Source organism: Mya arenaria, chromosome 12 (genome assembly GCF_026914265.1).
Source record: "Mya arenaria isolate MELC-2E11 chromosome 12, ASM2691426v1".
NCBI lineage: Eukaryota > Metazoa > Mollusca > Bivalvia > Myida > Myidae > Mya > Mya arenaria.
The window spans coordinates 43,911,377-43,937,756 of NC_069133.1; the positions used below are offsets into that span (position 1 = coordinate 43,911,377).

Below are 26,380 nucleotides of genomic sequence, written 5' to 3' on the forward strand. Positions count from 1 at the left end.
TGCGGCTTCTTGAATCTCACTGAGTTCTGGCGCATGCGCCCCATTCCCCTCCCCACCGACCAATGAAATTTTATGCTTTCTTAACACAATGAGCATTTCTCACAAATGGCATATCATCCATAAATAGGATGAACATTTAATGTTAAAGCTGCACTCTCGCAGATTGAACGTTTTGACAACTTTTTTTTATTTTTTGTCTTGGAACAAGCCAATTTTTGGGAAAATCTATAGAAACCAGTTATATAAGACTGCTGACAAAAAATCAGACCGCAGATTTTTATATTTAAGTTCAAAAATTGATGTTTTATGCATTTTTTTTAAACCGTTAGTAACGGTTTAAGCCATAAAACATTAATTTTCTAACGGAAATATGAAAATCTATGATCTGATTTTTTGTCAGCAGTCTTTAATCACTGGTTTGCAAATATTTACGCAAAAATTGGCTCATTCCAAGACAAAAAATGAAAAAGTTGTAAAAACGGTAAATCTGTGAGAGTGCAACTTTAACTTCATCAATGTTAACAGTCAAGTATTACTACTCAGCAGGTTTCATGGACACACTTGTGATCTGCAGAACTTAAATTCTTACAAAATTTTAAAACAACTGGTTCAGCTGTGCTTGATTTACATGAGCACAACGTAAAATATATCGCCTTTCAAAGTTAATGACGATATCGTAACTTTAACAAGGTTCTGAAGCAAACGCCATTATTCTTATTTATCAGAAGACTAAGTTCAAGTAGTGTTGTTTTTATTTAAAATCATAAATGTACAAATATAATTTGATTTAAATCTATATACAACAAAGATATGTCAAGATTAGTATCTTAGACAAAGCTAATTGCAGTAAGTTAAAAATAATATCTAAATGTATTGCAAAATCAAATTGATACAATAAAATCACCTTTAAGCGTTTTATATCCAAATGAATTTGACGCAAGGTGTAAAATAAGATTATGTACAAAACAGATGGTTTTTATAAGGAGTGCATGATCCTCCTGGCTTGCGCTTGTATGATCATGTTATGTTCATTAAAATCTTTCTTAAATTAAGAAAATGTTTAAGAAAGCAAACATTCAGAACAAGTTTGACAAGAGACACTATCAAATTCCAGTAAACATGAGGATTGCGGAGACATCACCAACTCTCCTAACTAAAACAAGACTATCACAGCTTTTAGATCAACTGGTAATTTCCCAGACTGATCAAATCAAGATAAACTCACTGTAACTCATAAAATCCACAAAGTTCCCAAGTTATACAAACACTTTAGAAGTCTTGTTATAGGCTATCTTTTTGGAGGATCTAAAATCTCTGGAAAGTCTGTCCAAAACTGTTCGCCGATCATGTCTATATGAAGTCTCTGTATATCTGGCCTTGACCTTTTGACTGACCTTGCACCACCTGTCATTGGCCTTGGTGACCTTGAACTGAGACCTCCACGTGCAGTGGAAGAACCTGAGGGGGTCAACTGTAACTTTAGAATGTCAAGGTCACCATTCTCCTGATCTTGCTGAAATAATACAAACATGGAAATAACATGAATATATAGATATATTTTTGAAGAGAGATTGAAGTTGAAATGATTAGAAGGATATCTAGAGAGGTTTATCATTTATATCTGAATGAGCAAGGTTTATCAAACATGTTGGCTAAGACTCTTCACATGAAAAAGAGCACTGCAAAGGAACGTAAACAGTCAGCTATTTTCTCCATTCGGAACACCTCGGCCATTTTCCATCAAAAACAACCTCTGATGTATGCCGGAAGTTGTTCATACACTTATAAATGATAGTTTAATTATTTGTAGTGTATTAACAGGAACTTTGTATAATTATGTAAGTTTAATTTGTTTGCCAGTGTAGTGTATTATTGCAAAAATAATTATGATTTTCAAGAGTAAAGTCATTAACTGCTTAATTGAAATTGCTACGCCATCTACTTGCAGTGTTGTTAAATGTAAAGATTTCTGACATTGTAAACCAGCCCTATACATCAGAGGTTGTCTTCGATGGAGAATGGTCAAGGTGTTCCCAATGCTTTTTTCTCAATCTGACAAGGGGCATAACTCAACAATTATAGTTGTCAAAGTTGGTTGTGGGATTTTCACTAGGAAAAGGGGGTCAATGGTTCAATCCCTGCTCGGAGGTTTGTCAATAATTATTACTATTTCTCACCCAGGAATAGTGATTGGATAACCAAGTTTCATGTTAGCATATTTTTAAGCCCTTGAGAGATTCACGCTTTGACCTGTCTATCAATAGCTTCACAGATACACCATTTCACTCTTACGTAATAAAACAAAGGGGATAAAACTAGGGGTGGCTGATGTGGCCACTTCTATATGAAAGAAAGGGGTTTAGACCCAAGGTTAAAGACTTTGCACAGCATCCACGAAAATTATGTCAAGAACTCCACTCTATTCTTCTTTGAAAAACAGACCAGCAAAAATTCTTGACGAAATACTTAAATGATAAATGAGGCAATACAAAATTTCTTACCTTGGGGGTGCGTATGATGATGGTTCCCTTCCGGTGCAGGGCACTCAGGTTGTTGTAGTTGATCTCAAATTCTTTATATAGCAGCTCATTCTTGTCGCTTGACATTGTGCCCTGGAAGTATAGAAAATAGTGTAATGTAACCCATGCATGATGCTGAGCCCAAATTTAGGCTCTTACTTGGGCTCAAGATTCAAAAGTGCAAATCTTAATCTTATAAAAAAAATACAGTTAACTAATAGGTAAAAATTTCTGGGCCGGCTGGTATTCATAAAACATCTTAGAGTCATTTCTTAACTGAAGTCAATTTCTGGCAAATTTCAAAATCAAATTAAAAGAAAGGTATATGTGTTTCTTAACATTATTTTCTAGCACACTGGATCGGCATTTTAGGTGAATTTAGCCGTGCTGGAAAACTCCATCTGGCATCCCCCCATACCAGATGAGTCAGTCGCGCTGTGACGTAATAATTTCAATTTCTTTTATAATACACTTCATGTAATCATAATTATGAGATTTAAATAGATGAGTTCCATTAACATTAACTTTACAAAAATAAACTTTAAAAAAACAAAACAAAATAACCTTTAAAAGACGTGATGTCGAAGGAACTTATTGACGTATGCAGTGAATACAAATCTGACCCTCGGGCACGCTGCGTAGCCGCTAACTTGGCAAGCCTCGTTACCTGGCAACGCAGGTGCCCTCGGGTTGGATTTTTCTATCCGGAACGGGAACACATGACAGATATTATTAGTACGTATTTTCAATGTAATATATTTCAGTCAGTTTCAATCCTCTCCTGAAAACCTTTTTCCAACAGTTTTGTTTGACATTTGGGATTTGTTTTGGACAGGTATAATTTTGTTAGGTGGATTTGAATGTTAATTTCACAAACTATGTAAAACAACATATCACCTTAAGCCTCTCCTGAGACTGTGCGGGCGTGAGTCCTTTCTCTTGTATCAACTTCCAGAAACAGGTGTTATATAGGTTGTTGATGTGGCCTGTAACAAAAAACAACTATTATTAAAAATAATTGGCTTTTCATTGTAAAATAGCAACCTTTTCACCAATCAGTACTAAAAGTTATGTTTGGTAATTTCTATGAATAATGAATTAAATTTGGAATCTCGGGACATAAATATTATTAAGTCTATTTCCAAGGGCCATTATAATGAACAGTCTCAGGTCAAAGTTTAAACACTGATCCATTCGTTTTTACAAAAATATATGAATAATTGTACTATTTCAAATAGTAATAAAATTTAGCAAATTTCCACCCAAAAACTCAACTAGAAAGAAAGTTACAATGAAATGAAGATTTGCAGATTTGCCATTTGAGTCTTAACTAAGATGCAGTTTTGCCATTTGAGATTTAATTAGATGAAGTTTTGCCATATGAGTCTGAAGTAAGATGCTGTTTTGCCATTTTAGTCTTAAGTAAGATGCAGTTTTGCCATTTGAGTCTTAAGTAAGATGCAGTTTTGCCATTTGAATCTTAAGTAAGATGCAGTTTTGCCATTTTAGTCTTAAGTAAGATGCAGTTTTGCCATTTGAGTCTTAAGTAAGATGCAGTTTTGCCATTTGAGTCTTAAGTAAGATGCAGTTTTGCCATTTGAGTCTTAAGTAAGATGCAGTTTTGCCATTTGAGTCTTAAGTAAGATGCAGTTTTGCCATTTGAGTCTTAAGTAAGATGCAGTTTTGCCATATGAGTCTTAAGTAAGATGCAGTTTTGCCATTTGAGTCTTAAGTAAGATGCAGTTTTGCCATTTGAGTCTTAGGTAAGATGCTGTTTTGCCATTTGAGTCTTAAGTAAGATGCTGTTTTGCCATTTGAGTCTTAAGTAAGATGCAGTTTTGCCATATGAGACTTAAGTAAGATGCAGTTTTGCCATTTGAGTCTTAAGTAAGATGCAGTTTTGCCATTTGAGTCTTAAGTAAGATGCAGTTTTGCCATTTGAGTCTTAAGTAAGATGCTGTTTTGCCATTTGAGTCTTAAGTAAGATGCAGTTTTGCCATTTGAGTCTTAAGTAAGATGCAGTTTTGCCATTTGAGTCTTAAGTAAGATGCAGTTTTGCCATTTGAGTCTTAAGTAAGATGCTGTTTTGCCATTTGAGTCTTAAGTAAGATGCAGTTTTGCCATTTGAGTCTTAAGTAAGTTGCAGTTTTGCCATTCTTAACTAAGACTTGAGACTGTTTGTAATCATGGCCTCAGGAGGGAAGTCTCACTTGGTTTGTGTAGAACCTGTTGGTCGGTCATTTTTTAAAATGTAAAAGGCATAATTTAACTTAATGTATAGTTTTGATGGTCAATCATTGCTATGTCAGCATGGAAATAGCCTGTCAACTTTTTTTTTTTACAAATGGGGTTTAAAGAAACATGAATAAGTGGTCTCTAATGTCAACAGGACATTTCTAAAAGCATACTTGCTGAATGGATTCAACTTTAAATGTAAGAAATATAACTGGATTCAAGTTTAAATGTAAGAAATAGAACTGGATTCAAGTTTAAATGTAAGAAATAGAACTGGATTCAAGTTTAAATGTAAGAAATAGAACTGGATTCAAGTTTAAATGTAAGAATTAGAACTGGATTCAAGTTTAAATATAAGAAATAGAACTGGATTCAAGTTTAAATGTAAAAATTAGAACTGGATTCAAGTTTAAATGTAAGAAATAGAACTGGATTCAAGAGTAAATGTAAGAAATAGAACTGGATTCACCTTTAAATGAAAGAAATAGAACAAAGTACAGGGAATGTTATTATCTACAATCCTTTATATTATCTGCAGGTATGGCTATTAATCATATCGAAACCCACACAAGTGCACGTTATATTCTTAATTATTCAAGCGAATTTAATAGTCTTGAGGTTTTTTGACACTCTATGTATCATACTGCACATTAATTAATTATTTAAAACCAAACATTAAACTTGATTCATGTGACGAGTCACAAGATACAAAACCATTTAACAAACAAAAGTTTCAGGATTGCGCGACTAATAAATAAATTAATACTGAGAGGACAACTTAGAAAAACCACAAATAATAGCATATTCATGAATTTGTATTTATTATTCACAACTTATGACTGTTTTTGTGTATATGTGTGTGTTTATACTTTATAATTTTTTGTGGCCATGAAACTCCCAAATACTTGGCAGACCTTATTTTCTTTCGAAAGCACAGTTTTCTTAATGATATTTTAACAGGCAACTTGCAGATGACAACATCAAGGGCATAGCACATTGACTAGTTTCTTTGAAAAAAAATACAACCTTGGAGAAAAGCCAAAATTACAGTGTCTTGTTTTATGCTTTCCGGTCGTTTATAGATTTATCAGTGAAATAAAATTGATATTTCACTGTTTAAGTGAAAGTTTCAATTTGATATTTTTCACAGTTTTAAAATTTAAGGTCAAATCATGATTTAAACCTTGCGAACACCAAAACTCAATAATGCACTCATGGCTATGCCACTTGTGAAACATAAATATTGGTGCTCATTCAGTGAAATACAGTACGATCTTACACTGAAACAAACAATTATCCTCTATTTATGCAACAAACATGTGAGTTCTTATTAATTTGTACAAAATGTAATACACCGAGAGAGTTTTTACAGTAATTGTCCTTAATGATATACTTGCTGACATAAATGCACCAGGTGTATCGTTTTATGAGTGTTTATCTGATTTTGGCTCTTGAACTGAAAACTTTGTTCCAAGCATACCTGCTATTATCTTTTAACAAACCTGCTTCCCCATTGTGTAATGATATTACACTAAATTAAAAATATAAACATATATATTATTTTGGTTCATAACTTTAATACATGGAGGTTAATTTCGACAAACACCATAAATTAAGTACAATGAGGTCAAGTACAATTTACAACAAACTAGTTGTATTTCAAACATACAGTCTGCCTGTCGCCAGCTGAGGTAGTCTCGGAGGTTTTTGTCTGTGGGGTAAATCACTGTACGCGAGTCGAACGCAGGGGGGTACTGCATCATCTGAGTCCCGAAATAGCGAGGCCAGAAGTACACAAATGAAGACGCAAACAGGCTTACAACATTCGTGGCTAGCTTGCTGAAGTGTACAACAAGTAAAATTAAATGAATGTATCCTAATACAGAGATCAAAATCATCCAATCTTTGCCTTATGCAAAGATTAATGTAGCCTTATAAGTTCATAATACAGGAATTCACGCAAAGAGTTAACGCCAAGGTCAACCATGCTATCACAATACCTAAACTATTTTTCGAAACAAAAAATAATTGAATGGATATATTCCATTTATCATACTTCAATCATTCTTGTTAGGAATCTTATGTAAAGAATATGTAATATGTAAGTGGACAGTTCATATCATCATAGCTTCGCAAATATTAAACCTGGTGGATATGGTTAATCCAAAATAATCTTTTTTAAGGCTATCTATGCTTTGCTAAGACAAAAACAAAAAAAAGTTAATGCAACTTACCTTGCCCTTCGATTGTAGACATTGGTAGATTTCTTGAACACGAAGCTGTATTCGTCACTCTGTCCATACCCCAAGACAATGTCTTTAAACTCCTCCATGACAGTCTCTGCTGCCTTCGACATCAGGTCAAGAGCACGGTCATCATTTGGCTTGATGTAATTGTGCTGTTCTGAAAACCTGGAAAAATATATCAATTATAAACGTATAACCAGACCTGCAATTTCTGTGTTACATGCAGGGCCATTTTACCCATTTAATATGTGGTATACACTCTAGCTTTTGGTTTTTGGGAAAAAAATCCTATTAAAAAACACTAAGAAAGTAAAAATAAACAATATCAATTTCGACATTTTAGTGTCATTAGACAGTTCTAACAATTTTTAAGAAAGTTTTACATTAATCTGCATCATTTCTCAAGTCAGATTTTTTTCATCATCTCAAACAGTTAAGAATGTGTCCATCAAGTAGATGCTGACCCCCATAATGCTGCACTCTCACAGATTGACAGTGTTGACGTTTGTATTAGTTTTTGTCTCAGAGTCAGCTGATTGTAGTATCAATGCCTTCATTTCAGTCCTATAAGATTACTCACAATAAAACAAATAGGTTAAAGTTATATTTCTTAAAACATTATTAACGCTTTTAGCCATGATGAAATTGGAAAACTGAGGTCTGATCTTATGTCATCTGTCTTGTATCACTAGTTTCCAGACGCAAAAATTAGCTCATTCAAAGACAGCAAAAAACAAAACACTGTCAACACGGTCAATGTGTGAGATTGCAGCTTTAATAAGATAATGAAAATAAATCATAAGACAGTCAATCAATGTAAAATATTTGACAGGCAACATAAGTAATTTGATTCATAAAATAATTCATAATTATATATATCTGCCTTTCATAAAGACAACCTTTCAAAACAACAATGACTAGGTCATTTCCTTAATAGAAAATTAAACCATGGATTTTGGAATATTAAATGTCCAACTTCAGATTTTATTTTGATTACAAAATTATTCAAATGATTCATTCATTTGTTATGGCCTTCAACATAATAACTCTTTTTAAAAATTGTGTTTTACGTAATTCTTAATTATTTGTACAAACAACATGTGCATTGTTTTGCTGATCCGCCAATCTTTTTTTGTTTTTTAATCAGACAGCTTGCCAAAGAGAGTGTTGAATATAATGTAACGCCTTGTTTTACAATTGTTGTAAAATAAACATGTTCAATTTAGAAAAATAATATTAATAATATTGGCAGTCAAACCGCTTTTTCAGCATCTTTGTAAGTCACTATAAATAATGAGCTGATTCTTCACAACTTTGTTACAATTTACAGCATTGTTAAAATCATCGTTGTTAACTTTCAAATCTTCACTCCTCTTAAAATCCTTATGTATATCATAAAAAAAATGTTTGATTTAGTATAAGATTGCATTACGTGTACATTTCACCTCATTTCTACACCAAAAGTAAAAACAGCTCTTGGTGCTCCCTCCTTGAAAAATATTACAATCTTACACTGAAACAACTACTCTTTCTCTATGTTTATGTTAAAAATAAACTATTCTATAATCAGACTCCCATTGTTTGTAAAAAAAGCTCTATTAAAGACGGTTTGAAACAAGAATTTTAAGAATTCATATCCTTAGCTTAAGTCTCAAACTCAGACTCAAGACGTTCGTTAATACGGACAAGCCTTGGTGTCATTTGAATGATTTATCCCACCATTGAACTTGACCGAGACATTAGGCCCATAAACACTGTCACCAAGTTTCATTCTGATTGAATTGTCTGCATAGCATTTAGCTGCCGCTGTCAAAAGATATAAACATATAATTATTTCGCCTTTTTCAAGCAACATAGATATTTGACAATATTTAAAACATAACAAGACATAAACAAATACCAAGTGAAGTCATTGACATTTTGGAGCAGTTTATGTATGAACTAAACCACTTCCTAAAAGTCTAACAATACACAATTAATCTCTAATATTTTAATAATTTTATTTTACATTATAGATCAGTGTGTAAAAGTCTGCATACTATGAATAACAATGATTTGCAGGGAGGCAAAATACCAGGATCACAACTGGTTTCTATCGGCCTGTCAGAGTTTTCGTCAGGTATCAAATACAACAGGCACATTATCGTAATATATGTACATTAAAATATATACATCAGATAAGGAAATAACTTCACCTAAATATTTATTTCTGGATACATGAAATTACAATACCAAGTTCGACAACATCGACAGCAACCATGGTACTTTTTTCTGTTACACTTTATATGTACACTACCGTGGGAAAGTTGTCTTACAAAGTCTCGTTTATAGGAATATGCATGAGGCAGGGGGGACAAATATCCTTCTAATGAAATCGCATGTTACAATTAAATATGCAATGCTCGGCAGGCATGTGGTCTAAGTACCAGCTTTAAAATATTTAGTGATCAGGCGAACAAAGTTCTATTCAAGGTTTCGCCAGAGTACATATGGGAAAACTTTATTATCGGTGTCTGTGCATATGTGTAAGTTAGATTTCCAGAGAGGTTTCCTTGCGGAACCAATGAAACTGCCTCAATTATTATTCATGACTACAAGATTTTCTTAGCCAAATTGCTCACTGTACACAACAAAGCATAGCGCAGTAGTGTATCCGAGGTATCTGACGATGGTTCAACAGAAGGGCTGTAAGTTAGAAAGTGAATAAACTGACCTTGTTTAAATTCTGATGAATGAAGGGCCATAACTTAGAATTGCCTATCACAATTTTGCTGGTTTTGGAATTCTTCATGTTGATGAACATTATGCTCTAGTGATTTGGAAGTTAATTAAAATATAATTACAGTCAAACCCCATTAGCTCAATCAGGAATGTTTTCTTTCAGTATAAAAAAGTGGTCCTTAACATCCAGTTTGATCCAAGTGAGTTGGAGCCATCAACTGTATGATAACTTTGGAGTTGAGAAGTCACTGAAAAAACTAGAGATTGCTTTTTTGAAAAAGCGCATGTCTCCCCCATTGTGTGGTCGTAGGTGAGAAATAATCAATGATGGATCCCAAAATCAATAGGGGCCATCAACTAGTCATGACTAACTGGCATACCAAGTATGAAGTTCCTGGGTGTAAACGTTCTTGAGTTATTGAGCAGAAACCGGTTCTTCACCTCAAGGTCAGTGACCTTGACCTTTGACCAACTGATTGCAAAATCAACTAGACATCATGACCAACCTCACTTCAAAGTTTGGTGAACCTAGATCAAAGCATTCTCCTGATATTGCACGGAAATATTTTTTTACATTAGAGGTCACAGCGACGTTGACCTTTGACCTTGTGACCCCCCAAAATATAGGAGTTTTCTAAACCTCATGATCAACCTCCCTACCAAGTTTGGTGAACCTAGGTCAAACCATTCTCAAGATATTGAGCGGAAATGTTTTTTACATTGGGGGTCGCCGCGACCTTGACCTTTGACCTAGTGACCCCAAAAACAATAGGGATCTTCTACACCTCATGACCAACCTCCCTACCAAGTTTGGTGAACCTAGGTCAAACCGTTCTCAAGATTTTGAGCAGAAATGTTTTTTATATTGGGGGTCGCCGCGACCTTGACCTTTGACCTTGTGACCCCAAAAACAATAGGGATCCTCTACACCTCACGACCAACCTCCCTACCAAGTTTGGTGAACCTAGGTCAAACTATTCTCAAGATATTGAGCGGAAATGTTTTTTACATTGGGGGTAGCCGCGACCTTGACCTTTGACCTAGTGACCCCAAAAACAATAGGGATCCTCTACACCTCACGACCAACCTCCCTACCAAGTTTGGTGAACCTAGGTCAAACCATTGTCAAGATATTGAGCGGAAATGTTTTTTACATTGGGGGTCGCCGCGACCTTGACCTTTGACCTAGTGACCCCAAAAACAATAGGGATCCTCTACACCTCACGACCAACCTCCCTACCAAGTTTGGTGAACCTAGGTCAAACCATTGTCAAGATATTGAGCGGAAATGTTTTTTACATTGGGGGTCGCCGCGACCTTGACCTTTGACCTAGTGACCCCAAAAACAATAGGGATCTTCTACACCTCATGACCAACCTCCCTACCAAGTTTGGTGAACCTAGGTCAAACCATTGTCAAGATATTGAGCGGAAATGTTTTTTACATTGGGGGTCGCCACGACCTTGACCTTTGACCTAGTGACCCCAAAAACAATAGGGATCTTCTACACCTCATGACCAACCTCCCTACCAAGTTTGGTGATCCTAGGTCATGCGGTTTTCCAGTTATCGATCGGAAACGAAGTGTGACGTACGGACGAACTGACGGACTACCGGACTACCGGACTGACGGACAGGGCAAAAACAATATGTCTCCCCCAGAGAGGGGGAGACATAATTGTGATGTAATTGAAATACATGCAGTAAAAGATTTTATATCAGTAAACATAATTGTTATGTTTCGAAAACATTTTCTCAAGTTAGTGAAAACTGAATCAATCAGGATAGTTATCATACTAGCATTGGTGCGATAAACATAATGAACAAATTTGATAGAGATTGGATATCATTTAGGTTGGAGAGTGGACAACCCTGTGGACATTTTAAGCTCACCCAAGCAATTTTAAGTTGGGTGAAGTGAACCCATAATACCTATAGTATAAAACACATGAGGGCATATGGGTTAAATGATACATCAACAACATTGAATAAAATCATAGCTGTCAAAACAAAAAGTCAAAAGTTGACATTTAAAAGTTAATCATCAAAAAGCTAATTCAATTAACAGAAAAAGCATAATCCATCAATTTGCACAAAATAACATAAATTACAAAATACAGGATGCATAACATAACACTACATATATATTGAGTACATATGTATCAATAGAATAACCGTACGCCCTATTTACATTTCTGATAGCCAATGGAAATGAAGCGACAAGCATAGATCACAGCATGAAAGATGTGGAATAAATAGGTTGACAGTATTAATTGATAGTTTGAACAAAAAATGTGTGAAATATTACTAAGGTCAAGCTCATTGTCTGTAAAAAAAATAAGGAGGTTGAATTTGCAACATTTCATAAAATAATGAATAATGATTGCATGACAAAGCATTTCTATTCAATTACTCGTAACATGTATGTTCTGTACTTGTAGGTTAGTGTTGTATAATATGTTGAAGAAAACGTTTCAATCAATCAAGGCAGTTAAAACGACAGTGATAAAGCCCCACCTAAAACAGCCATGAAGACGAAGCAGACATAAAATGCAAGACATATAATCCCGAGACTAGAAGCGTGACCTTGACCTTAAGTTTGCATGACCTTGACCTTTACTTTGCAGGCATGGTTCCATTATGAGTTTTATACTACACTTTGATGAGTAAAATATTAAGTCAAGCTAGATTCATATCATTATATGAAGGAGATATGGAGCTGACAGGAAATGCAAGGCTAACATACTGGACAGTACTGTGACCCTGACCTTGAGATGGCACAGTGAAAAATGGGCTTTAAATGGTGCCCTAATGGATAGAACAACTCCAACAAGTGACCTGAATTTCAAAAACATCTTTTAATATGTATGCAGATACATGTATGGAGCATACATAAAACACAAGGTTCAATCTCAAACTTGAGAGTGTGACCACGACTTTAAACTGACAAGGTTTCAAAATGGAATCTGCATCTTAAATTGGCGTGTTCCTTAGAAAAACCTTAAGTTTAAGAATTTTAAAATTAATAGAGCAGACACAAGAGAAACACAAGGCATTAACTACGGCCTCATTAGCACGACATTGAACTCAACATAGTTCGAACATACATTTTACCCAATTGTGACTTAAATTCATGTATCCCTCAGTTGGTGTAAGAGATATCGATCATACCTGAAAGGCAGGGCTGATGCCCTTGACTTTACATTGTGATCTTGCCCATGAACTTTTTTTTTTAGGCCTAAGTGCCATTTTCTAAGCTGCCTTAATAATGAGGGACATTTCCTTTTCACTTAAAGATTGACTGGGATCGTTGTGGAAAGTGAAAGTGGTCGTTGACAATCATAAAAATTTCCAAATTTCAATGGAAGAAATATATAAGAAAATATTAAATGGTCAATAAAACTTTCTAATACATATGCAGATATTTGCAAGGCAAACTAGTTATGACCTAACTTTCTTAAAAGTATATCATTTTCACAGGGAATAATTTATCAAACCACACTACCAAATGTGGTAAGTTCTTTTCATTCAGACTTCAAAAAAGTATTTATTTCCGAGAAACTTCACATCAATGTCAAATCAAAATCATAAAAACAGCTTTAACAAGCTTTGTTGAGCTGTTTATGCCTGTTGATGGTCATTAGGTAATCATAAAACTAATAATCTTTCAACAGATAGGTGTCAACCCAAAGTCAGGTTATAATAGGCAATTGTTAAAATTTCAATCAGGAAATTATTTAAGGTGAAGCTTGATAGTTTGTGGGAATTAGTCATTCCAGTTCTTGTATGTCATTTTTAAAAACCCTATAGCACTTTAAAACTGTTACAAAGTTGTCATTGTGTTTTTATTATAAGTCAACAACATAGCCGACAGACAGATTCATTTTAGTCTTACAGCAAAATAAGTGCAAATTTTTATGTTTTGAAAACAGGATTTATGATGTCGCTTTAGAATCTGTTCTATCAGAAGGGGCATACATAAATATCATTTTTAAGACCAAGAGCACTTAAAATGAAGAAGTATAAACTTTATTTACTTTGCAATGATTGTGAAGAAAGTTATGATAACTTAAACTAAGTCACTCTTTATGGCAAGACGTTCCATGAGGGTGTGGTCTTGTGTTATTCAAGAATCCCTAGTACCCGAAGAGAACCCACTTGTCCTGCGTGGTGACCACTAATACCAAACTCACATGTGCCCAGGCCGGGAATTGAACCCGGGTCTTCTTGGCGAAAAGGGAGTGCGCTAACTACTGATCTTACTCTGACAACTTAAAACCTTGTAAGGAAAACTTGGTTGTGAGTAACATTACAATAATACAGTAGGGAACAGGTTTATTCTAAAAAATGGCTGACCGACAAACAGTGTTTCAGCAAAATAAGCACCATTTTCATGTTTTGACAAGATAAGCCTTATTGGGGGCCAGAATCTGTAGATATGGCCCTGCACATCTTTTAGGGCACAAGTCTATAAATACAGGTGCTTCATCTTTTTTGGTCCTACCCGTGCCAAACAAGCTTTGCTAAAGCTTTGCTAAAGTGGTGTTGAAAGCTTCGCAAAAGCGTTGCTAAAAGCTTCGCAGAACGATGCGGTATTGGCCAAAAAAAATGCAGCTTTTGCAAAGCATTTAAATTGTTCCCTGAAAAAGCGCAGCTTTTGCGAAGCTCCTTTTTTACCAGAAAAGCGCAGCTTTGCGAAGCTTTGTGCATTATTGGCCAAAAAAAAGTAGCTTTTGCGAAGCTTATTGCGGTATTCAACTATCAGATCATATACCTGTGGAATCCCTTGCCGTCAATACGAACAACAATCCAGCAGTTTGGTAGAAGTCGATCTTCTGTCTCAAACTGCTTCACATATTCAAACTTGCTTTTGGCCATGGCTGGACGCTTACTGGGTTACATCAACTGTTTTTTATGAATGAAAACCTCTCCTGAAACAGATTAATCATATGATTGTTGAATTAACAATTGAGTAAGGCTGTATTTTATTTACCATAATATGCAAACATGCTTGATATAAGCAAATGGTTTCCTCCTCAATTCTTACCATCTTGTATATTTTGTGAATTTGAAGTGAAAAGTGCTGTTTGAATTGACATAAAAATTATTAATACAGCGCCAAATAAAGAACTTAATAGAAAAACAAATCGTCTTACTTTTTTCATGAACGTGCATCTTATTTTAATCAAGATTGATATACAATTATAATATTTCATATTTTATCTTGAAGTATAAATTTAGAATAAATCCAAAATCTACAATGGACCGATTTTGTTATATAAGGTAAGTACTGTTAAGTAAACCACTAAAATTAAAAATTAACTAGAGACAACTTGCTAAGGCGCTCCCTGAGGGAAGTTTGATAGGCAGAAAGTACCATTATGTACCACATTGCATGAGTGCTCCCTACCTAAGCAACAACCTGAGGCAAGTTGCCAAAGCAGAGAGTACCACAAAGAACCACTGGAGAGCGCTCGTTACCAAAGCAACAAAATATGGCCGGTTGCGGAGGCAGAGAGTACCACAAAGAACCACTGGAGAGCGCTCGTTACCAAAGCAACAACATATAGCAGAGAGTAACATAAAGTAGCACATTTCCCAAATGCTCCTTAGCTAAGCAATAACCTAAGGCATGTTGTTAATGCAGAGAGTACCATAAAGTACCTCATTTTGGGAGTGCTCCTTAGCTAACCAACCAAGGCACGTTGCATATGCAGAAAGTACCACCAAAATACACAAAATTGTGCCAACATACTGTTGCATAGACTTGTAAGTTAAAGAGCTTAAGCAACTCGTGCCAAACATCATGCAGACATATTTTGTGAAAGGAAACAAATTTAATGTGTGCTTAGTCACAATTTAAAGGTGGCAAGTGCTCACAACATGTGCCTTTCAACATCTGATTAAACAATATTTCTGTGAGACCGCCTCAATTTCATTCCATTTCTTTTGATGCATTGTATTGAGACGATAAAAGGACAACATTTATTTGTACCACACTTACCATTCAATATAACATACAGCTAAATTTCTTTACAATAAAATCACGTACAATGATCATAAACTTCTCCCAAAATGTCATTAAACCTCAACAGGGATAAAACTTATTACACTTCTGTTCCATTCAACAACAAAAAATCTGTAATACCTGAGAACTGACAATATTAAATTTGGAACCAAATATCTTTGGCAAAATCTTGTTCAGAATGTACAAAACCTTTTTTCATCACCATAAAAATCATACACATTAATTTAACAACTTGCAAAGCGAGGAGGGCTGTTTGTCTTATATTGTTTCTAACTTTGGGTCCAACCAAATTGTATATCAATAAAAGAATTTTTATCATGTTGTAGTACTAACCATATCTTGAGTGTATATCACAAAAATAAATATGATTAACCATAATTCCTTTCAAATACGACCTACAAAATGATTTCACAATTTCTTTTACTACATGGAATAATTTATGATAAATAAAGTGGCACATAAATTTGATATTACTTCAAAGTAAAGTACACCTGAACATAACAAGTCAATTTATGGAGCAATAACAAATCAATTATATTTGCAATAACAAAATTCAACTTTAGAAGTGTTTGTAAGATCTCTTGCGTTAATGATAAATAAATCAAGAAATAATGATTTATCTAAATAAACCGGAGCTCATATATGAGTCTCCTACTTTTTGAAAAACTTTGCAGCTATATAATGCACCAGTCAATTGTAACCACGCCCCCCCCCCCCCACAGGTCTGGGGGTATACCGGGGATAGCCAGGGAAATGTGCCGTGTTGTTACCTTTCAGGTGGCCCCGCAGTGCCGGGTAAATGCAGTGGTTTTGTCTTCGCTTTAAATACAGCGGGGAATGGGCCTTACCTAGGGTCCCTGGGGTGCTGGGACATTTGTGGGGATTTTACCATCTGTTCGTCCCCGCAGGGCAGGAATTTTAGCCGGGGTTGGCTGGACTGAAAGTCAAAGTCCCCGCTATTCCCCGGACCTGGGGGGGGGCCGTGGTTACAATTGACTGGTGCATAACGCCTACATTTACATATAAATGGGCGGATTGTTCAGAACTTATTTAAAGTGAACGTAGTTGTTAACATCATCGTTGTTAACTTTCAAATCTTAACTGCTCTGGAAGTTTAATGAATACACTTGTGATCTTCAGTATGTCTAACAAGTTTTAAGACAACTGTATTAGATGTATTTCAAATCTAATTAAGTTTACAATGATGTCTATAATCACGTTACTAACTTTAATAAAGGTCTGGACACTCGGCCCAATTCTCTATTTCACTTCTTAGGCTATGGGACTAACATAATTCCTTCAATTAGGAGGCTGGAATATCATAATAAAGTATTTCGTCTACTTTCCTGAATTTCATCACTTAAAGCGGCTAGTGATCATCAGATAGTCCAAAAATCCGCAAATACAGTATTTCCTCAAAACAAGCCTAGAATTGTCAATACAAGCTAGTAGACCGATGATACGACACTTTACATGGTTAAAAAATGTATGCAACAATCAATCAAACAAAAAGGGCATAAAGTTTCCCAGTTTAAATCTGTTTATGAGTAATATACTGACCCTATTTATAAACTTACTGGGATTTACTTGGTAGAAACCATAATAAATCTGTATATTGAAAGATGTGCAAAAATTACGAAAAATGCATGTGCGTAAAGCAACGTCATATATCTTGTAATAGTTTAAGATTTTCGCTTTTAACATTCTTATTCCCACCCGTTCCTGACAACCTGCCATAAATGGATTCCAATGCTTGCCTGTTTTCCTCATTTAATCCCTTGAAGGAGCTTAATTTGACAAATTATTTATATCCAGCTTTATGGAACTTGGTACACATTTGTGAATTGTCATTGTAAACATTATAAGTAATACTTATGTGCGCCGATTTTTAATCACGCCTAAGCCAAGGCTATTTTTTTTATTTATATAATATAAAACAACAATAAAAAATATTAAATTTAACCTGAAACTGCAGTTTTAATCTACATGTATCATTAAAATCAAGAGTGCCATGTATGGATGCCAACACCTGTCAGTTTTTTGTATTTGTTTTTTTTCAGTCAAACAAGGAATATAACTAAAAAAATAACCAGAACAAAGATTTGTGCCTTACTTTATATATATATACATGTGTGTACAATCTCTGGCATGATTTGTACAAACTTTCATTTAAATATCTTTTAACTGTTTTGGAGTTATGACCCAGGCTAAAGTATTTCCACAACAACAGCAACGACAACATCAAGGTTAAAAAAAATGTTTGAAAAATGATGGAGTTGTGAATTTCTTTATTTTTGGTATATTTTCATCACACTGTTTTAATGCAATATTTATAATTACTTAAATATATTCCAATATCTCAGCCTCATTGATTTGAAAAACAACAACAACAGCCATTACAGAATTACAATACAATTACTTAAATAAGTTAAAAATAAAAATAACAAGAGCTATCGTAGCATATGCAGTTATGTGATGATAAGTGTGTATTAAGTGAATTGAATGAAAGGTGTGAAGTTATTAGTGAAAATGCAAACTTGCCCTTAAACTTAAACTGGACGTCAAAGCCAATGCCAGGTCGAATAGTAAAACCTCCTTATTCTTCGAACAGTTGAGCTAAAAATACTCCTCGCATACATTTTTAAAATCTCCAAAACATTAAAACTCCCGAAGAACCTACATTTGGAAGGTCAATGAAACTATGGCCCTGAATTTGAATGTACTTATTTGAATGTACTGAAAATATCAACAATGATAGTGACATGCAGTAGTTTCATACGGAATTAACATTTTGGTCAATAAGTAAATAAACATAATCCTTACGTCTGTAGGTGTCCTAACACAGGATATCTTTAAGATTATAGTTTGTATGATCTCAACTTAATCATTCAATATTTACAATTCCACTTAAAACCAAATTGTTGAAATAATTTATAGACTTACTTACACGACTATGAAGTGATGATATACCAATGTTAACTAAGTAGTTCCAAATAGTAGAATCTTGATGGCAATTGACAAATCAAAAGATCAAATAACAAGAAAATTTAAATTTCCAATAATCTATCAAATTATCAAACTTCAGTCCGAAAATCAATGATGGTTATCAAGTTTACCAATTTATTCTTTAATTAAAATAATCTTTGCAAGAAGTAATTTTACAAAATAAATAAGAATAAATTTTGCTATTCATTTCCCACAAACCGTTAATGTGCTTTTATGGACAAATATTTGAATACTGAAAAATAAATTTGAGCGAAAAAGTTCACTTAGGTTATAGCAGTAATGAACAACATACAAGACGATATCACAAGACATAAATTCATACATAAGATAAAAAAAGAGAAGCTCTTCTTAACCTTTAATCCGACCATTAAAGAAAGCACGTTCCAAAGTATCACAAAAAAGTAAAAGCTCAAGTTTTATCACGTTAGCACTATCTAGTTGCTAAAGCGCTAAATTCATGAGTTGACATTTTTGAATCCTGATCAAATATTAATTTTTGCATATTGGACAATTTTCAATAATTCACAAGATATTATAAACAGCGAAGCACTCAAGCTCGTAAAACAGCAATTTTATCGTAATTTTCATCTTCAATGTCAGATTGCCAATGTGTTACACTCAATACAATTAGCTATTAGTATTCCTATTATGCAGACTTTATAACCCCATTTAAAGTCCTGTTGTTACTGTATTGAACAAATGTCTGAAGTAGAATGTGGTATTGATATTTTAATAAAGTGGTGCCAACTGACTTAATGGGAATGATAAATAAAATGGTCAATCTGGAAAAGTGTCAAAACTAATTTGTTTCAAATTAAACTAGGGCTTAAACTACCAGCCAAATGGATGTTTTGATTTTTCACATAAAAAGATGCATATGTACATGTAGCTGTTAGTTTTCAAGATACCATTAAAAAAAATGCATAGAGACAATATTAATGTTGTACAAGGTTGTAAAAATTCTTCCATATTTTATTTTTCTGCTCACCATTGGTCAAGCAACAGGGTGGACACATGAAACTTGCAGTATTACACTCTTCCAAAACTAAGACAATGCCAAACTGATTTCACTCTTTCAAACTAAGGCCACTCCAGACTGATTCTGTGTTGGAACATGACACTCTTTCAAACTAAGACCACTCCAGACTAATTCTGAGTTGGAACATGACACTCTTTCAAACTAAGGCCACTCCAAACTGATTCTGAGTTGGAACATGACACTCTTTCAAACTAAGGCCACACCAAACTGATTCTGTGTTGGAACATGACACTATTTCAAACTAAGACCACTCCAAACTGATTCTGTGTTGAAACATGACACTCTTTCAAACTAAGACCACTCCAGACTAACTCTGAGTTGGAACATGACACTCTTTCAAACTAAGGCCACTCCAAACTGATTCTGTCTTGGAACATGACACTCTTTCAAACTAAGACCACTCCAGACTAATTCTGTGTTGGAACATGACATTCTTTCAGCCTAAGGCCAATCCAGACTAATTCTGTGTTGGAACATGACACTCTTTCAAACTAAGGCCACTCCAAACTGATTCTGTGTTGGAACATGACACTCTTTCAAACTAAGACCACTCCAGACTAATTCTATGTTGGAACATGACACTCTTTCAAACTAAGGCCACACCAAACTGATTCTGTGTTGGAACATGACACTCTTTCAAACTAAGGAAACTCCAGACTAATTCTGTGTTGGAACATGACACTCTTTCAAACTAAGGCCACTCCAGACTGATTCTGTGTTGGAACATGACACTCTTTCAAACTAAGGCCACACCAGACTGATTCTGTGTTGGAACATGACACTCTTTCAAACTAAGACCACTCCAAACTGATTCTGTGTTGGAACATGACACTCTTTCAAACTAATGCCACTCCAGACTAATTCTGTGTTGGAACATGACACTCTTTCAAACTAAGGCCACTCCAAACTGATTCTGTGTTGGAACATGACACTCTTTCAAACTAAGGCCACTCCAAACTGATTCTGTGTTGGAACATGACACTCTTTCAAACTAAGGCCACTCCAAACTGATTCTGTGTTGGAACATGACACTCTTTCAAACTAAGACCACTCCAGACTAATTCTGTGTTGGAACATGACACTCTTTCAAACTAAGACCACTCCAAACTAATTCTGTGTGACCACTCCAAACTAATTCTGTGTTGGAACATGACACTCTTTCAAACTAAGGCCACTCCAGACTAATTCTGTGTTGGAACATGACACTCTTTCAAACTAAGGCCATGCCAAACTGATTCTGTGTTGGAACATGACACTCTTTCAAACTAGGCCATGCCAAACTGATTCTGTGTTGGAACATGACACTCTTTCAAACTAGGCCATGCCAAACTGATTCTGTGTTGGAACATGACACTCTTTCAAACTAGGCCATGCCAAACTGATTCTGTGTTGGAACATGGCACTCTTTCAAACTAGGTCATGCCAAACTGATTCTGTGTTGGAACATTACTCTCTTTCAAACTGAGGCCATGCCAAACGGATTCTGTGTTGGAACATGACATTCTTTTAAACTAAGGCCATTCCAAACTGATTCTGTGTTGAAACATGACACTCTTTCAAACTAAGGCCATTCTAAACTGATTCTGTGATGAAACATGACACTCTTTCAAACTAAGGCCATGCCAAACTGATTCTGTGATGAAACATGACACTCTTTCATACTTAGGCCATGCCAAACTGATTCTGTGTTGGAACATGACACTCTTACGAAAGAAGGCCATTCCAAATTGATTCTGTGTTGGAACATGACGCTCTTTCAACTTGGCCATGCTAAACTGATTCTGTGTTGAAACATGACACTCTTTCAATCTAGGCCATGCCAAACTGATTCTGTGTTGGAACATGACTCTCTTTCAAACTAAGGCCAAACCAAACTGATTCTGCTTTTGAACATGACACTCTTTTAAACAAGGCCATGCCAAACTAATTCTGTGTTGCAACATTACTCTCTTTCAAACTGAGGCCATGCCAAACTGATTTTTACAGTACACTCAACCAGTTAGACCCACTTCCCGTTTCCCTCCGCGGATTTCGCTATCGCGGCCAACACAATGAATTTATCGACTGTCCGCGTTCCTCAGAGTTTTAATTAAAGGCACTCGGAGAATGATCAGTCGACTGAAGAATAACAAACACGGCGTTCCTCCGAGGAGTTAACTCTGTGAAACTCTGCGGACACTTGAAAAGAATCTACATTTTTTTTTTTTTAAATATTTCAACCGATTATGTTGGCTCCAGTAAATTGCTATCATTCTTTTTCCCCTGTCCGTTTTGCATGAAGTTAGCTTACCACAAGAATGCAGTCGTATTTCACTAGTTGCACATGCATCTTATAAACCTGTTTTTGCTAATGACTGAATATATTGATAAACACATTTCACCCAAGAAAGGCTAGGTTACACATTTTCGGAAAATGAGAAGGTCAAACACACTTTCAAAGTTCTCAGCACATGGTTGAAGTCCTTTTTGCTGTGTTGTCTGTGGAAAATTCCCTAAAACGACATAGCTATTTTTAACCAGCAATAATAAATAGTATATTCTACATTGTATTGATCACGCGCTTGACGTCAGAGGTCATGTTTCAGAATGATGTAAAATGTAGGCTGCTTTATGATGCAATACAATTAGTGGCAATACTTTAATGATTCAATGTTTATTATTCAAGACACTATTCAATTGGAGTTTACAGACACAAATGCAAATTAAACGTTGGTAAGAATCTTTTATGATTAACAATGTGCATAAGCATAAAAGAAAATAACTTCTAAACAAGAATAATTCATATCTTGCTTATCTGATAAGACACAGAGTTCCGCCACGGGATAATAAAATTGGACAATTTCCAACGCTATCATTCATATTTAACTCGGCAGTAAGCCAGCCACTCAGAGGAACTCGGAGGGCAACAGTTTAACCCTTGGAGGAAATCCCTGATCATTGACTATATCCCTCGGAGTGAGCGAGGAATGTGGGTCTATCATTATGCAATATTACACTCTTTCAAAAATAATGCCATGCCAAACTTGTTACAAACTTATTCTATTCTGTAACAAAGGTCACAAAAGTATGTTCTTTAAACCCAAGATCTGTTAAAAAAAAACAAATTGTGAAACAACATGTTTAAGGCCCAACACATGTCACAGTAAATACTTTGAATGTGCTTATCAAAAGAGACATTTTAAAGTGAAAAAATTGTTTCAAATATACAAGTTAATGACCCGGGTCTGGACCAATTTGACTTTGCCGGACTGATTGCATCTACAGAATGACTAAAAAATTGGTCTGAAAATTGTGGGTTGTTTTTAATTTCAGTAAATAAATTTCAAAGTCTGTAAATAAAAGAAATTGTAATATACAAACAGTGTTTGTCATACCACATCCTTAACTACCAGGGGACATCCTATTGTAGCTAGACATCCTTGAAGGCGATTACTGTCTGTGTCATCAAAGAGATGTCAGATTCCCCATCTTTTTCTCAGGGAAACAATGGTCACACTTTTGCTATGAAAATCCATTATCATTATATTGTTAACAAAATTGTCATTGTTAATCAACAGTGACATGCTTGATTAACTACAGAGTCTGAAGCGCCACTTACATCATTTTAAGAAAATGTAATGAACAAATCAGTGTCAATATCAAACTTATAGAAGACCTGATTATGCATATATATAGATATAACTGTTGATTAAAGATTTTCAGATGAATGTTGATCCACTTTAATAGCATTAAGCAAATAAATAACAACACTGTTCCACTTTTTGACGTCTGACTGCTTTCCGCCGGGTGTTATTAATTACGTCGCACTGTTCCTTGTTAGAAACGCAGCAGAATTTGATGAAAATCTCATTTAAAATTATTTTTGTATCAAATACTATCTAATACCATCTAAATTGTTTATAATGCCTCTAAAGCTCGCTTACAAATTGCAACATCGCCAAATATTATTGAAAGAAAGCACATTGTTAAATAAAAACACAAAAGTTACACAATAATTATTTATAGCCAATACCTTTGTTTTATGACACTTAGTGTTTTAAGAAAATGAAATTCAGATCGATCTGTCAACAAAGCATCTCCATTTTTTTTAACTATCTAGCATGTGCCAGTTATCTTAATGCTCAATATACTTAGCGCTGGGATCTGTCATTCTTGGCTGGGCAAACAAAGTGAGACATGGACACGTAGAGTCATCAAAACAAAAATCGTCAAAGACTCATAAGCAGCTGTTTAAATGGACTAGTTAGTTGGTGTGCCCAATGGTAGTCTCAAATTCACACCCCTGCATCACTAGCATGTAGTCCAAATAATTGTACGTTGACTGATCTTTTTTATGATTTTTTGATATAGCAAATCCTTCACGTACAATTTGTTTTGTTCCAAAAGTGGGTAGTTATTCCGATAGGGATTCCGGGTTAATGCATAGATGTTGCGTCTATTAAATATCATAAAAACAAGAAATGTTACCAGATAGTGCTATTTTATATTAGTTCCTTACTTAAAAAAAAAAATAAATATCCAACATCTTATTATGAGTTAGATAAAAACAGTGTTTTTCTTCATTTCATTCTAAAAGGCTGCGGTTCACGGTTTTACAACAATCAGAACACTTCAGCCATGGCTGAGTTGTTACTTTTTCAAATGAAGTTTTCTGACAGTTCTACTGTTATGGTTAACAATTGGAGCTTATTTTTACTGGAAGTGACGCAAAATAGAAGTGTTTTACCCATTTTCAGGAGGCGGTCGAAAATAGGTTGTGGTTGAAAATAGGTTGTTCCGCGATACTACGTCACTAGCACAGTGATCTTACAAAAGAGTAAACTAGGGCAGTTGGTTCTTACCCGCAAACACTATCCAACAACAAACGTTGACTCAGTAGAAACTTTAATGGCAAACTATTTATCAAATACGTCTCTTGTGTTGCCCATACTTCGCGAGTGTTGCAACAGAATGTCGCGAAATCATATTACAACATAAGATGAATTAACACAAACTAATATATAAGCGGTAAAATAGTGCTTACCATGGTTCTACATAAATGTTCCTTTACTAAATTATATTACGCTGTTTAATAATGCAACATCTTCAAGGATAATTGCATATTTTTAAGCAGTCATACTGAAACACATTAACGTTGCAGACAACAGCTTTTGAACAGACTCAGAACTTTATTCGGCAGTCAACAGCAGTGCGTTCAGTAAGGCGAGCGTTTACAAAACGCTCGCAAACGTTTTGTTTTGTATCTCTGTTGCAACGCAGCGCATACACGTTAAGCGGGAAACCAAACAGCAAACGTTCGCCGCAAACATCTCTACTGAACGCGTTGCAGTCTCTCTCGGTAGGCCACTTGATTACAAATTGGGCTAAAAAATTGTACGTTGACGTTTTTTACGTTTTTTATATTGAAAATAGAATAGAATAGTCTTTTATTTTAGACTAGCTATATTTTAGACACTGTATTATGGTTCTTCCTGATTATATTTGAGAATGATAGTTTAGAATAATACTTCACTTTATTTATTGATTTAAGTAAGAATCAGTTGCCAACTGATTCTTACTTAAATCAATAAATACAAGCTTAAACACTAAATTTAGTTAACGATATAATTAAAAAATACAAAGTACTTCTACTGATGAACCGGCATACATCCGAGGTTGTTTTTGAAAAAAATGGCCGAGGAACTACGAATGGTTGTGCAGAGTGTGCTGGGTACCAGACAAGTGGTGCCTATAAGGTATCGATATTGACCAAACTACAACCCAAGCAGACCGAATATTGACGTAACACTGGCGCAGGCTGACGCAGCATGACCATCGGTTGCTATAAATACGGGTGCGCCACACACGGTTGGTTAGTGATACATTTGTTTCCACGGCATCATGCCACCAAAGAAACCAACAAAATCGTTGATCCAGGCAATAAAGAAAATTAAGGACAAAGCCGTAATGTAGCCCGGAGACACTCCAACAGGAGGCGACGAGCACCAGGTAGAGGTCCAGCCAGTTGTTGAAGGTATGGGCTAGGTTTTAACCATCGTGGAGCGAGGGGAGCATCCAAGTGGTCGTGGTCGTGGTGCAGGGAGCAGAGGGTGCGGACGTGAGCGTGGCGATAAAGATATTGTAGCCGAGGCCAAGGAGGAGGCAGACGTTGTTACTCAGAAGGAGGACGATTATATTAATGGTGGTAATTTTTCAGAAGATGACACGGAGTCCAGCCCAGAAGAAAAAGAAGACCACAGAGGTGGTGCTCACTCCCGAACAAGAGCAAGCCGTCTGTGACTGGCTCCTGCAGGACCTCGGCCTGGGCACGCATGTAGGCATGATGCTGAACAATCAGATCAGCCTGGAAAAGTAATAGTACTTGCTCATCCATACTGTCCCTGGACTGGACTGGACTAGATTGGACCACACCAGGACTGAAATCACACTATTTTAAATCAACGAAGATCGAAGCCATTAACATGCCTGACCCTCGGTGACCCTCCATGGCGTAATATCGACGCAACTGCGTCGCACACTAACCCACATCGACATATGCCTGTCCTATGTGCATCCCAGTGACACTAATCATCGCACCATCAACGCAG

At 35.4% G+C, this 26,380-nt stretch overlaps 1 protein-coding gene across 4 annotated transcripts; it reads right to left on the reverse strand.

The window, feature by feature from the left end:
• Positions 1–197: 197 nt before the first annotated feature.
• Positions 198–24,940, reverse strand: LOC128210421 (probable tRNA(His) guanylyltransferase). 4 transcript variants are annotated; one of them, XM_052914774.1, is made up of 7 exons: positions 24,817–24,940; positions 14,495–14,651; positions 6,989–7,165; positions 6,424–6,593; positions 3,417–3,505; positions 2,502–2,612; positions 198–1,513 (listed from the first exon to the last, which is right to left on the reverse strand). In XM_052914774.1, exons 2-7 carry the CDS (start codon positions 14,596–14,598, stop codon positions 1,289–1,291), a joined length of 876 nt encoding a protein of 291 aa, XP_052770734.1. In that variant the 5' UTR covers positions 14,599–14,651; positions 24,817–24,940; the 3' UTR covers positions 198–1,288. The 4 variants fall into 4 exon arrangements, with proteins under 4 accessions (XP_052770734.1, XP_052770733.1, XP_052770735.1 ...); XM_052914773.1 differs by lacking the exon at positions 24,817–24,940 and adding an exon at positions 19,108–19,244; XM_052914775.1 differs by lacking the exon at positions 24,817–24,940 and adding an exon at positions 18,696–18,747.
• Between the last annotated feature and the right edge of the window lie 1,440 nt (positions 24,941–26,380).

What these genes read in the sequence shown, in the direction of transcription:
- LOC128210421 (XM_052914774.1), bottom strand. Translation starts at nt 14,598, where the DNA reads ATGGCCAAAAGCAAGTTTGAATATGTGAAGCAGTTTGAGACAGAAGAT. An exon ending in CAGCTGGCGACAGGCAGACT is followed by an intron (nt 3,506 to 6,423) that starts GTATGTTTGAAA and finishes TTTTTGTTACAG; the next exon opens with GCCACATCAACAACCTATAT. An exon ending in AGTCTCAGGAGAGGCTTAAG is followed by an intron (nt 2,613 to 3,416) that starts GTGATATGTTGT and finishes CTATACTTCCAG; the next exon opens with GGCACAATGTCAAGCGACAA.